The 15,336-nt window shown below is 34.3% G+C and overlaps 1 protein-coding gene across 1 annotated transcript in view; it reads right to left on the bottom strand.

The window, feature by feature from the left end:
• Window positions 1–15,336, bottom strand: part of LOC107297273 (amine oxidase [flavin-containing] A) — a 37,617-nt gene that overhangs the window by 10,358 nt on the left and 11,923 nt on the right. Inside the window, exons 2-9 of the mRNA XM_015826636.1 lie at window positions 12,146–12,240; window positions 11,326–11,463; window positions 8,622–8,726; window positions 4,247–4,338; window positions 2,511–2,652; window positions 1,342–1,491; window positions 675–834; window positions 95–191 (exon numbers count right to left, since the gene is read on the bottom strand). Of these exons, the coding sequence (XP_015682122.1) occupies window positions 95–191; window positions 675–834; window positions 1,342–1,491; window positions 2,511–2,652; window positions 4,247–4,338; window positions 8,622–8,726; window positions 11,326–11,463; window positions 12,146–12,240 (979 nt within the window). The remainder of the gene's footprint in view (window positions 1–94; window positions 192–674; window positions 835–1,341; window positions 1,492–2,510; window positions 2,653–4,246; window positions 4,339–8,621; window positions 8,727–11,325; window positions 11,464–12,145; window positions 12,241–15,336) is intronic.

Raw genomic sequence — 15,336 nt, forward strand, 5'->3', positions numbered from 1 at the left:
TCTCAGGTTTTTTAGGACTCGTACATATAAGCAAATATTCAATACAACTTTATTTGTATTTGGTAGCCAAACAGATAAATGCTGGATTTCTTACCCCATAAGAGCAGGTATGGATCCATCTGGTTTAGTATCATCTAATGTTGCTGAAATGGGAGCATCATCATCCAGAATAATTGTGCAACCACAGAAACCTGACAGAAAAATAAAAAGAGAATGACCAACACAAAAATTCAATCCAGAGCATAATTTCCTGGCAAACATTTTTAATGGTCTTTTGCAAAGTTTTACTTTCCTTCTTAGCAAATAAACATTTAAAGCTATTCTGCAAATGTTCCTGTTTCTAACCTTCCAAGGAATTTATGAAAGCAAATGGGGTTTTTTAATCTGATAAGAGTACAACTAGCTCTTATACTGAAATGCACTACATCTTATGTAGGAAAGAGTATATTAATGCTGGTATTTGTAACACATCCATAAACCAGGTCAGGCCTATGTAAGATAATCTCAGTCTACTTGCCATATATTACAGCTTGTCAGATGTTTGCTGATTAATCCTCTCTACCTTTTTTTTTTTGGCAACAAAATCTCTTTTTTATGACTGTTCATATTATGTGAAGTTTCATCCGAAGGTATTAGAACATTCTTAACTGTCATAAAACAGATTCCATACATACCCAACTTCTTCCAAAAGGCTTCTTTGTAGTACATCATGCATTTAATGACGGAACCCATCGGGAGGCGCTGGATTAATTGGTTTCTTATTGTTGGCAGTTCCGGAGTGAAATGAATCTTTCCAGTCAATATTGGTGGGATGGCACTAATGACATACTTGCCCTGGTAAATACAACATAGGCAAACCTTTGACACATTTTGAAAAACATTTCTATATTTCAATCTATTTTGAGCCTTTTAAAATGGCATTTCTAAAAGAGTTTAAAACATTGAAAATAAAATTGCAGTTCAGAGTAAATGAGCTGCTCCTTCTCTTTCTCCTTCTCCTCTTTCTCCTTCTCTTTCTCCTCTTTCTCTTTCTCCTTCTTCTTTTTCTTCTCCTTCTCCTCCCCCTCCTACAACTACTATACTGATAGTCCAGTGATGTAATCAAGACAAGAAAACAAGACCCATGGAAGACAGTGAAATGTCAGAAGCCAATTATGGTATCACAATTACAGTATCACAAAACCTCTCATAAATATATCAATAAAAGCAACTTGAAAAGCATCTTGAGTAACATTGAATGCAGAGCAACATGCAATAGTGGGGCCAATTACATTGGGCTAAAAGTTGCATCAGGCATGTTTTCGTTTAAATCCCTGTGATGCAATAATGCTAATCAATTACCTCATATATCTCATGGTTCAGTGTCTCCACAATGACGCTATCACCTGACTGGTCAATATGGACTACAGGACTCTCGAGTTTAACTTTATCTCTGAGTAGTTCCATTATCTTTTCTGTAATTTGTCCAGAACCTCCGATAAATTTTCTTTCCTAGGAACAACAAAGACTTCAGCAAAATGAGAAGACAGTTTGAGGTATATAACTGGTACAAAGTACCTGACAGTAGGATATCCATTACATAAAATTTTCAAGTAATCATAACAAATTAATAATGACAAAATATTTTAAGGGACTGGAATGTAAAATATAAAAGGCCTTTGCTAGAGCAGTTATAACGAAGAACTCCCAGCTGACTGTCGGCACTTATCTTGGGTTTTATCTTTGCTTTTATTTGGCTATGATTGATTTTGATATTGTCCTGATCTACCTTTTTTAAAAAACTTTTCACCTGATGTTACATACCTAGAGTCCTTTGATAGAGTAGATAGAAGTATGGTCGGCAAGCAAATAAATATGGAATGGGATATGGGAGGAAAAATATCTGTTTAAATCTATAAGGGTTGAAGAGCTATTAAATATATTTATACTTGTGATGAAGGTTGGAGGTCACTTCATGTATTTCTTTATTATATTATTTTGCTTTCTTTTCTTTCATTCTTCCCCCCTGCATTTAATGTTCTTTCTTTCCATTCTATTTTCTTTCTCTAAATTTAGTTTGCATTAGTTTTTACTTCTATAATTAAAATTGCTAATAAAACTTATTTTATAAGAGATTTTTGAGTGTATAGACATTGGTTATAACCATGGAAACTAAACAATACAATTATTATACTGTCACAATCATATTGTACTGAATAGACTAGGGGTGAATGGAATAAGGTTTATCACAATATTAATCTAATTTCAGGAGAAATCTAAGAATGCTGCCAATAAATAAAAAATTCATTAGTTATTCTAAATTGAGATGTCTGCAGGGGGAAGCCAATGAAACTCAAGATAGCAGTCCACCTTCCACAATGGGCACTCATTTCCACAACTAAAAAGCTACTTTAACTTTTTGGAAAGTATTCTTTGTTATGCTTTAAAACTTTCCATATCACACAAATGCAGGATCACATTCATTCATTTTGAACTCTCAAAAGGAAGGATAAATGAATCACTTGCTTTACCTGTCCTCCGTTGGTTATAGAAAAAATCCTGGTGGTTCCCCCACACAGCTTCACATACCACAGGAACCAGAGAGCAGAGACTTCATGTGTCTCCGATGTGACATTGACGTTGACAAAGGCTGTAGCAAAGTCCCTAGCAGCTCTGTATACAATGCAAAGGCAGGGACAAAATATTAATTTTATCTTGTTAAGAAATGAAATAGAACAGAAAACCATAAAGAGTGCATTTCCTTAATTTGACAAGGAGAGATATGTTATGTAAATGACAGTTTCCTTTATGCATTATTTGTGTAGTGTGTAATTGCATAATGGGTGTTTCAAGATATATTGCTGTTACTATATCCTGAGATGCTCCCACTTTGCTAAATGTAAAAGGATTCACAACTCAATGCTTTGGGACACTTAAACTGCAGCAGCATAAGACATCATGCAGGAATAGGTGATATCCCAAACTGATTCTCCTCTGAGCAACTGGTTTGCGTAGTAGCAAGAATCCAGAAACAATGGATCCTGATGCATATTCAATATCTGCAATATGCGATGCTCCTTACTTTGGGGAACATTCTGCTTTAAATTATTACCAAATAATTATTCTTTTTCTAAATGGAGCCTTATTAAGCTTATCATAAATATAATTAATGGGTGAAAACAATTATTGGCTTCTTCTTTAATGGGTAAAAGAATGCCAGTAAGAAATCTGCATCTTCCTTGCTGAAAATGCCCCAACGGGAACAGTGTGATATGTATTCTAGCACCATCCGCTTCTTGGTCTTAATGACTTTTTGAACATGGTATGCTATTCAAAGGTCAAGTACAGCTTACACCTCCACTGAAAGTTCAATAACTTGATTTAGATCAATCCTCCTCCAAATTTTATTATGATTATAATTTTCCATTTTCATTCTATTTTGCTCCATCTCTGGCCAATCTTAAGAACATGTGTGTGTGAATACATTCAGATATTATGGAAAATGTAGCTTTTTATTTTTACTTTCTCTAAATTTGGAGAAATCTTCTATTTTTGCAATTTTTCCTTCTTCACATCAATCACAGGTTGAAAACTTGAAAACAAAATACAAATAATGGAACGAAAAACCGTATGTGACTATTGAGGAGAAAAGCACCCTTAGACATGCCTTCTCTATGCTTGAAATGTGAAGTATTTCAAAATAAACCATTTAATCCTACTATTATTACAAATGATCACAAAGTGGCTATGTTCAGAATGTGCAGAACACCAGCAAAACCTATTAAGTGATTACGGTATTAAGTAATATTTTTATTTCTGATCAAAGCTTTGACATCAGCAACGGCCTGAAACTCAACGGCTAGATAGATATATTAAAAAATCCAATCTATTTTATTGAATAAAGCTATATTAGAAATCATTAGGTGCTGTTTCGTTAATCAGGATTTTTCCTTCTTTAATGAAAGACCATTGCAGTTCCAATGTTACTATCAGTGCTTTTTCATTTTTTAGTATTTCTATAACCACATTCAGCTGAAGATGTGCAGGCTTCATTTAACCTGGAAGTAGAGCTGACAAGTGCTAGAATCTAAGCTCTTCTGATTTTCCCCACCTTCCATTTAACTCTGTTCTAACATTCTCACATATGATTGGAGATACGATTGTAATACAATTGGTTATCTCCCACTTGAGAAAAAAGAGAATATAGAACAACCAAAGAAGCATGCAGTATATATAGTAAAAACATTATAAGTGATGGATCACTTACTTTGTCCAGCAATGTTTGTCGATGAAGTGTTTCATTGAAATTTTGTCCAACTCTTTTGCATTTGGTGCATCCCATGGTGCTTCAGCAGGAATCTAAAAATAAACCAAGTATTGCAAGTATGCACAGTTTATCTGTTGATTGGGATGGGAATTGATTTTCTTTTCATGTATCAATAGCCTCAATCCATTGTCCTTGCAATATCTTCATAAAAAGAAAAACAAACACCGGCTCAACTTCCAATGAAAAGATGGCCAACTGACGACATGCCCAGGAAAGTATCCCTGAAGTGTTTTTCCCTGGACTATAGCTTTTTCAATTTATCAACAGAAGGAACTGGCATTCCTTTGTTCATATGAGTCTCCTGGGTTAGGGAAAGTCCTAGAATTATCCCCCACAGTCCTCTGATACAGGAAACGTCTGCAAGTAGCTTCAGGAGCTGTGCTTCGAGGCAGCCTGTGTGCTGAAAGCTGGGGGGTGGGTCTGCAATTAGTTCGTTGAAGAAGCAGCCATTTTGGAATTTATTTTTCAAATGGACAGTAAGTTGTGCCTTTCATTTCTTAATCATTTTTAAGGACTATTAATCCTTTATTAAGCTAAAAGAGGCTCTCTTTAGCCACAGCCTATTATTCCTTTTTGAAGAACTATGCCATTTTGGAGATTTCTTCATTGTTAAACAATAAGGAAGAATGCTGCTGAAGGCAAGCTAAAATAAGGAAGTGTGTTTTGTGTTTTCGGGTCACAGGCATTAAACGAAGACGCATGGTGAACAGCAAAGCTTTCTTTATTGATTTCTCCTTACAACCAGCAACAAGCAAAAGACGTGCAGGCTTTTTATAATGTCCCAAACCCAGACAGTGTCAGCCAATAGAAATCCAGCTGTTTTTGCGCCTTGCGCATGTGTGCAAGACTGGCGACAGCCAGTCTGGTCCTGGGCAGCTTTTTGTCTGCCCGGGACCATTTGCAACATTTCTGAGCCTGCTGAATGCTTCAGCATGCTCAGGACACAACAGTGTGGACTATCTTTTTTTAAAAAAAAGTTGATGGAGAAATATAAGGGGAGAAAGTTGTGGTTCCAGTTTATTATTTTTAGTAATTTGTAGCTTGGTTTGCTATGCTGTGAGTGGCTAAAAATTTTCCAATTTTTATGATTTCTGATTGGGGAGGGAGTTAAGAAGATGGAGGAGTAAATTATTAGAGATGTATTTGAAAAATATTTAAACAAAATCCATCAGTTCATAGATCAGCTATGCTTCAAAGCTGTTAAAAAAAACCTTCTCAAACTACTTCAGAGATGCAAATATGTGTAGAAAGTTACCAAGCCACCAATGCAATTTCACAAGTAGCTGACAATGCAGAGGAGTCAATTGCAATTTTGGAATATAAACTTGATACCAATTTTTATTATGATGGTTTAAATATAAACCTCCCAGCACAATTGAAAGAAGAACTCCAAGAAAATGTGGAAGTTTGGGACTTTTTCCTCACAGAAGTTTGAGAAATCCTTGAGAAAAAGAGAAGCTTATAATTACTTGACAAACATTCCAGAAAAGAAAAAGATTTTATTCCATGAAAACAAACTGGAAGGAATGACTTAAACTTAACGAGTCAATTGGAACTCGGATGGATTTTTATCAATCAGATATTTGTAACTGAAAAAAAGTCTTAATCTAAAGTTTGATTAAAGTTTGTATTTTTTCCTTTACATATAATGCTTTCCTAAAGTTTGTAAAATATTATTGAAAGTATATTTGAAAGTATCTATGTTAAGAGAAAGTTAAAGAAAAAGATGTATTAGCTTTAAAGAAAAATTTCAAGTTTTAAAAAGGATAGATATATATAAGAAGAAAAAAATATTCTACAACTTGGAGGGAATGATCTAAATTTAATGAGTTAATTGCAGCAAGTTGGAATTTTATTGGTCTGAAAGTGAACTTTAAAGTATGTATGTTAAGAGGAAGTTTAAAAAGATGTATTAGAATGTTTTGATTTTAGAAATGTTTTTAAAGAAAAGTTTAGTCTTCTAAAATGGATGAAAAAAAGTATTTTTCCCTTTAAGATTAAAGAATCTGAAAGAATACAGTGAATTTTGTTAATATAAATGGTGATAGTTTATAAAGATTATTAAATTCAAATAGAAATACATATTATTTCCACATCAAGGAAGATAAAGCAGAAATTGTTAAATTGATTGCTTTATTCAAAGAGGAGAATATATTTAATTATGTTTTTTATTTGGATATCACTTCTGGATTTTGTACTTGTGATAAAAAAATGAAACTTTGACTTTGGTTTTGCAGATTAGATAGATTTGTTGTTATAGAAATGGCTAGACATATATTAATGTATAAAAATAAAAAGTTGAGGCTGGAATTTGGTTATCTTGTACTGTGCTAAAAAGAGTCAGAAGTCAGCGCTATTTTCTTTCTTCCCTTGTACCTCATATTTTCTCCTCTCTTTTTCTTTCCCTTAATTTTCTATTTTAATTTTTCTTTGAATTTTATACATTGATAAAACAATAAAAGTCATGACATGGCTTTCCAATATCAAACAAAAAGGTTTTATCAAAAAGAAAGCATGGAAAATCTATTTTTATTGTCCAGTCATCAATATCCATGTAACAGATATGTAGTGCAATAAGTTTTGGGCATTCAAAAATATTAAAGCTTGTCTCAAAGCCATATATACAATTACTTCTTCTAGAACATAATAACTTTAAGACATTGCAAAAATGTATGTTTTAATGAAGCATATTTTCATTGCATCTGTAGTGATTTTCTCATTTCTTTTCTGTATAATTGATAATTTGGTCCAATGCATCTGAAATATAATGCTTTATTGATTAAGCTGTAATCTAAGATGTACTGAAAATGTTTGATAGTGATACTAAAACAGTTTCCATAGTTTAGACCAGACATGTCAAACTCGTGACATCATGTGACGTCACGCAACGTATCGAGACGGTTTTGCCATTGCCGGCAATGGGGTGGGTGTGGCTTCCGGATGACGCGTCTGGCCCATGGACCGGCAATTTGACACCCCTGGTTTAGACAAAACATCTAATTTTTCTATTCCACTCAGTTTTAAAAGTGTGTATATCAGATTCAATTAACAATGACAGTTATTTAGAAAGATACTTTTTTTGTCTTGGAAGATTTAGTGATCATGCTCTCTGAAGTTAAAAATCTATTTAATTGGTAAATCTATATCCAGCCAAGGGTCTTGCTCTGATCAATAAGAATAGTTAATAAGTCCATGAGGATAAACGTTTTGAGATATATTACAATGCTACATACGCAAGCGAACCGCATCTCTAATACAAAGTATATTTTAGTGTTGATTACAAAAATCTCCTATAGCTGATTTTTTTTCTTATTTCATAAGGACAGATGGTTCTTACTGAGTGCCTTGGTCAGTAAACATTTGAAGTTCAATGGTACTGAAAAAAGAACTTTACATGCCGATATCTATGAAGCAGCATCTCTCAGCCAAGTGATTATCATCATAATCAGTAAGTTTTTCCTGTGACTTACCTGTTTTTCTTCTCCCTCCCTCCCTCCCTCCCTTGCAGGGTGCAGGGGGGGATTACAAGAGAATCAGCAGACACACAATGGGGAGCATATATTGAAAGCAATTATTCCAGGCTATTTTCATCATTTGTTTATGACTGCTGGCACCAGCACATTACTTTCAATGAGCATTCCTCACTGTGTGCCTGCTTACTCTCTTGAAATCCCTCCTCTCCAATGATTGTAAATATGAACATTAATTCCATTTTTGTTAATTATCCCAGCTCCAGGAAGAGCATTCCAAAGGGTGGGGGAGGGGTTAGGAGCCAAACAAAACTGGAAGGTGTGAAACTGATTAGTTTTGTCAATTTTGAGTTGGCTATCCCAGTGCCACAGAGATGAGCATTTCAAAAGGCTAGGAGGTGGGGGGAAAGGAGAGCATAATCAGGGTCATGTGATTTCCTAATTAGCATCCAGTTTGCTTAGTGATATAGTTGTTGGTCCCAATTGTGGTTACTAAATGATAATCACCTATATAATCGTCTAATAATCTTCCTATTTAAAATGTAGAAGAATGGAGGTGCTGTATCTTATAGGGAAGGAAGGACTAATGTGAGTCTCTGATGTATTTTCTTCTAGAAAACTATAGGGGACATTGTAATTTGCCTGTTAAACAAAATCCTTTCACTTTACCATTGGAGATTTCAATATTTGCATTAAAAGTAAGTAAAAATATGTTTGCTTCCTGAATACTTTTTGTCAGTATACTGTGATTTAAAAATTTTCCTTGTAAGCTTTGATGAAAAACTTGATGAATAATTTTTTATTGCTCCAGTCAGTTGCATGCATATTCATTATTCCCAGCATACCTCTTTTCCCAGTTTATCCATTGTTCTCCAGAAATTGATGTAATCTAGATGTATGAAAGGGTTCCATGTAGAAGGAAACATATTATGCATTGAATAGGATTTTCCCTAAAACAGAAAAATGAACAAGTAACTGAGTAGTTGATTTATTTCCTCTCTTATTAATCTTAAATATTCATATGTAATAGTTATTTTTAATTATAGTAATTGCAGTCAATTGTCTATTATAAATATATTCAGCAGCATTGAATAGCAAATCTAGAAATCAATCTAACACATGGAGACTAAAAATGCAATGCAAATCTTGGCTTCTTCATTGCTTTTCTTTTTCAGATTGAGAAATACAAATGTAAGCTAAAGCATAAAACAAAATTTCAATATTAGCTTCAAATTCTTTTACTGCTGTCTTTTTCATTACTTTCATTTAATTATCAGTTTACTTTTACATGTGTTGGAGAGAAGGACATACATTGAAAAAAGAGCATTGAACCCTCGTGCTGTTGTTATAGGAATTAAAATAAGTTTGGCCCTTTGAATATTACCTTGAGCTTTAGAAAAAAAATCAGTGCATTAGGTGTGTGTGTGTGTGTGTGTGTGTGTGTACAATAGTTATCAAATGCTTTTAAATGAAACATGAATCTTGTAATCATAGCATTTTGCTTTATGACCAGACATGTATTTACATTATAGAAAGTACAGATTATCATCCTGACCCAACAGTTACTAGGGAATTGGAGAGGAGAGTCATCCTACACTTGCTGTTGAATAGAAAAGAGCAAAGGAGTAGACAGAAATACAAATGGCTTGAGACAGAATTGCTGAAAAGCAAAACAGAATTCTCTTTGAGGATCAGCCAGATGTCAACGCTGTAAACATTGAATGTTCCCGCTCTGACAACTGATGAAAATTGCAGCCATTTCCACTTTGCTTTTAACATGCTTTTTCTTCTATTTAGAAATAGGTGCAGAAGGGGGGTTGGGATGAATGCTTGATATCAGCTAGCCTTAATAATAACGCTGCTCTGTGGGAACTCAAGGACGAACTGATAACTGTTTGGCGAGCTGAGGAGCTGGAGAGAAAGCCAGCATTTCAGGCTAATTGGAGAACGTGATTTATGACTGCTTATTGGGGGTGGGAACTGCAATTTGTTACTTTCTATCGGGGGAAGGGAATTTAGTTTTGGATTCAACTATGTAGTGCCGATATATTGTTTCCTGAATAAAATGTTCTTTAAGGAAGAATTCTTGCCTTGAAGTTCTTTTGATGGGTTTCATCTATCGGAACCATGACACCAGTTGGATAAGACAAGGTGCTTTTCCGATGAATTTAAACCTTTCTGTAAAACCTAAGCAGAATTTTTGTCTTTCTTGTTTTCTGTCTATACTTTCCAGTTCACCTGTCTTTATCTCCATCAATTTTTCCTCTATTCCTCTTTTCTCTTTTCTTTCATTTTTAGAGCCTTCTTTCTTTCTTTCTTTCTTTCTTTCTTTCTTTCTTTCTTTCTTTCTTTCTTTCTTTCCCTTCCTTCCTTCCTTCCTTCCTTCCTTCCTTCCTTCCTTCCTTCCTTCCTTCCTGATTCTTTGAAACAAAGACTCTGCTGGAGGCTGCTTCTCTCATGTGTTTAGAATCTTTTAAAGAGTGGTCTACCACACTGGAAAATAATATGAGAGCCATTCCAGCATCCTTATGACATAAAATTCACCCAGTAGAGAAGTGTATATACTAACCAGGGAAGCCTACAAATATTACATAAACTATGACAAAAGTCAATTTCCTTTGCTATATGTCTTCTGATTTTTTTATAGTGTTAAAAAACTGAATGTCTAGCAGCCATAAGATTTTTTTAGATTCTCATTCAATTCATGTTGTTCAAATATGAACACTTTTCTTCTGAGTCAAGTGCAACTGCATGTAGGAACTGGAGATCCATCCAACTTCTGCCTTCACTCATAACATCAATTTAGCCTAGCCTTTCCCAAGTCAATGCTTTCCAGAAATGTTGGAGTATAACTCTTCATGATGAAAGTTATAATCCAACAGATCTACCACAGCTATATAAATGTATTACAAAAATAAATAAGGGTCTACTTATTCTAAGAAGATAAAGATTATTGGTAGAACCTTCATACAGGCTTTCATCCAAAGAAGCTTGGTTACTTTAAGATGTTCATCCAACTAAAATAAGCAGCAGCTAATACTATTATCACAAACAAGTCTGCTGATTATTATGTTGCAGTTAAGTAGGTCTACTGTATCTGGCCTGCAAAACTCTGGAAGAATTTTCTGTATCTCTTCAATGCCATCAAGTGGTCTTCTAGATTTTTATAGCCTGGAGACAAGAGCTGCAAGTTAATTCCCTCTTTTTTGACTTACAAGTAAGTCTATGAGTTCCAGTCCATACTGGGACAATGTATACAGAACGAGTCTTAAACTCTGATTATGATTGCTGCTGAGGGACATTAATTATGCAACCACAATGATTAAAATATAAAGTTTTATAAGAAATGGTATATTTTAGCATAGTTTGTTTTGTTAAAACATCAGTGCACCCCTTCCACATTGTTTATTATCATTCTGCATCACACAAAACTAAATACAGCATACAATTAGAATAAGTAAAGTTTGGCCTAGGACCTGAATCCCCCACAACATAATCCACTCAATTATGTATGTTTCCAGAAGTGATCAGAGCAAATGAGATTCTTACCTTTGTATGTAGGAGGGTAGCCTCACGTACATTCACTTTGTAAGTTTCTATCCCAAGTTCTTTAGCCAGTCGCAGAATCCGATTCTGTGTAGGTCCCACATAGGCTCCACCAACATCGACATACTTTACTTGCTGGTTCTGTCAAAACAAGAAAAATCAACAGAAATAATAATCAATGTTCCAATCACACCAACAAAAATGCTCATGTCCATTATTAAAAAAAATAGCTGAAATTTACCTAAGAGTCTTCAAGGCATGGCCTGTGTTCTATATCATTAAATTAACTTAAAACACAGTTAAATGCCCTTCAGTTCTGCTGTCCTGCCTCATTGTGGTGGGCATGTTCCTTGGAAGGAGTAGTGAAGAACATTGGGAACTTGTGGCAAGAAATATGTTCTCAGCAGGGTCACCCACAGCAGCAATATAGGAAGATGCTGGAGGAGGACAATCGTGTAAATGACAATGGCACCAATTCATACTGTGTCGGAGAATGCTACTATGAAATTGCTGAGAATCTTTCAAAGTACTAATGTGCTTATGACATGGCTAGATTAAAGCCCCTGGGACACTGAGTTGCTGAAGTTGCAATATAAAAAATGGAAATCTGAAGCTGCAAAGACAGAACCACAGTTTAGAGAGTCCTCGCTTGCCAGTGATAACTTAAGTCACTAAGTGCTGGCTGGACCAACTTACAACTGCAGTTCCAACAGTCCCAGTTAGCATGGTTAGGAGATTAGCATCTCTTTCCAAAATGTTGCAAACTAAAAATTAAAAAACTTAATGAATGATATTTTTACATTTGTTTAAAAAAATTGCTTACCCTAATGGTGAAAGTCCTTCCCCCAACTCTGTCACGAGCTTCTAAAACCACCACACTAAGTCCCGATTCAAACAACAATTTAGCTGCTGACATGCCTAAAACAAAGATAAATTAATTTTAATTGTTTTTTGTTTTACTGTCAAGAATATTACCTAAAACATTTGTTAGCAGATAAGCAGCATTTTCAAATTTAATATATTCCTAACGTCCAATCTGTGGTAAACTGAATACATAACAGTGTTTTCCTTATACATTTTAATTTTTAATCCTTTCAACATAAATATATTTACTCTGTTTTTAAAGACAGGTAGTCCTTGTATAGTGATACAATGGGACTGGGACTGGCAAAACAGTTGTTAAACAAAACAGTTGCTAAGTGAAATATTATAATTTTACTTCAGCTTTCCTATACTTTAGAGATTTGCAAAGATCATAAATTCAAAAAGTGGTCACAAAATTATTTTTTCATCTCAGTTGTAAGTTGACTACCTGTGCAATACATTAAACCTGCATACATGTGAACATTTTACTAATGTATGTATTTATTTAATCAATTTATCTATTCTAGGCAACTTTCATACATTAAAATAAGCAATAAAATATATTTTATTTTAACAACAAAATTTTGACAACCAATATCAAATTATTATATATATAAATAATACACACATAAACACAGAGGGAGATACACTCAAGTCCCTCTGAATCCACAATCAGACCCCAAAGAAAAAGCCAAATTCTAAATAAGTATTAGGGGAAAAAATCAATAGTTGAGTGAATTCTGATCATTAATTCAAAGCAATAATTTTGGAGGTAGGAGAGGTATCCCTACCACAATGTTTGATCAAAATTAAAGCCATGTTATCTGTGATCAAATTCTCAAGAACTTGATCCATTAGTTATTCTTTACTAACATTTGAATGGCTTGAGCTGATTATTATCAGTATAAGATGTAATGATCCATGCTGAATGAACTAGTTTCTACTATTGAATACAGACATTTTAAAAATTAGTAGGTAATTTGTACTCAGTGTTACATCCCTAAATATTTAGCTTGTGTTCCACTACAATTCGAAGTTCATTTTCACATGTACATTTCTAAGTCAAATATCTGCAAATATACTTCTCCATTTGACTAGATTTATGCATTTTATATTCTTCCAGTTCTATTGTATTTGTTCATTCTGAAATAGATGTATCCTTTGTTTTCCAATTATGATATCTCTAGGTCTCAGTTATATTTAGTATATCGTATTTTTCTTCTATTAACATTTCAATTTTTTAATATAATTAATTTCAATATTATAAGCATTAGCACAGAGACAACAAAGGTCATGAACTTTATGAATCAAGTTCTTTCTAATTTTCAGAATGATGTAATATCAGACTAAAGTTTCCAAAATGTTCCTAGCAGCTGTTCAACAATTGTGCATAGTAGTTGCCGAAATCAATCTGTTTGAAACTAAAGTCAGAATCATATTTGCAAATGCTATAAAACTTATTAAATTAAGTCTGTGAAAAATTGTGTCATGTATAAAAACAAACAAAAAGGAATTATTCGTTTGGGTTGCACTTTATAGCAATCCCAAAGGGAGTAGATTTCTCTTACATAATTACATTTGGGGTTTTATCATGATTTTATTTTATTATATATATATGTAGAATAAATTGGAACATCCCAATATTATCCAAAGAACCCAAGGCTTAATTAATTAAGAACATTTTATTCCCTTGATATATGAGACCACAAATTCTTAATCAGCATGGCAGACATGAAAATAAAGGAAATGCCCACCAGATTTCAACCAGTTTTAAGCATTATTAAGAACAAACTTAACTTTCACTTCCAAAAAAAAGAAGCACCTTGATTTGCCAAGGGAAGAATGATATGCTTCACTTATTTATTCCATTTTTTCAGACAATCCTTTGTTAATTAGCATGATAAACAAGAGCTAAAAGAACTCATGAATAGGAATCATACTTTTCAGTAGATGATCGTAGTTCAGGGCATTATATTATTATTAGATGATTAAAGCAGTTGCCTGGCTAGTAGATCTCTTATAGTCTTGTCTTTTTAGTACTCCTAAGCTACAACTGTTGCTGAATATTTAACTTTTGTACTTCTTGATTGTCTCAAAGCACAGTAAATGGCAGTACAAGCTGGCCATCAATGTATCCGTTGTATTAAAGGTCTACCATAGCAATGCACTTTTGCTGTGATTTACTGACACTGCTTCACTAATGGGAAACCTAATCACTTCTGTGCTCCACTGAGAAATGACATCTGGCAATAGCCCTCTTTATCTCAGATCACATTAGTCAAACAGGAATCTCTGGGCAGAGAAGTTAATGCAGAGCTGCCAAAATAAACCAGATAACATTTCTTCTATACACTCGGGGATAAATGTTCCAGCCCATGATTTCCTTTCCCAACACACAGTTGACTTCTAATGCTATTTTGTTAACAACAAGAAATAGCAACTGAAGTGTATTTGTAAGTTTTCCCCCCAAGATTTCTTCAATCATCAGCCCAATTCTCAAAATCTCTCAGTTCTCAGAATTATAATTTCCAAGATCATTATTTCCATGAGGACATAAGGAAGCTAAGAACACAATGATTGTCTGCAGAACCTTTGTGTAATATGTTTACTGGCTGCCTCATGCAATGACCATTTGAAGTTATGATGGTGCCAAAAAATAACTTTGCAACCAAGGCACACATTTGCAAGCTTTACAGAGTCTCTTTCTCAATCAGGTGTTTGCCATTACACTCAATACATGTTGTCCTGGGCTTGACCCATTTTCTTCCCTTCCCTTCCCTTCCCTTCAGGAAGTGGTCTTTTCCTGAACTGCTTTTCTACACTGTGCTTCCCTGAAAAGTACTGGCCACAAGTTTGCAAGCTCAGTTCCGTGTCCCAGCTGCTGCCTGTAACTGACAAAACTTTAACCACTTTCATACCTTCAGCTTTTGTTTGCCTCCTAAGCTTCCCAAGGCTCCAAGCACATTAGACAAACAGTGGATGCTAGTGCATCCTTTCAATGTATATTCCTCATTTTGGGCCTGCTTTTTCTTTTGTAATCTTACATTCCTCTCCAAGGAATGTAAACACAAACATCAATTCTCTTTTTGCCAATTATCACAGTCCTGGGATGAGCTGAAGTTAAAAATGTAAGCACAGTTGCAGTCACAT

Source organism: Protobothrops mucrosquamatus, unplaced genomic scaffold (assembly GCF_001527695.2).
Source record: "Protobothrops mucrosquamatus isolate PMUCROS unplaced genomic scaffold, P.Mucros_1.0 scaffold3207, whole genome shotgun sequence".
Taxonomy (NCBI): domain Eukaryota; kingdom Metazoa; phylum Chordata; class Lepidosauria; order Squamata; family Viperidae; genus Protobothrops; species Protobothrops mucrosquamatus.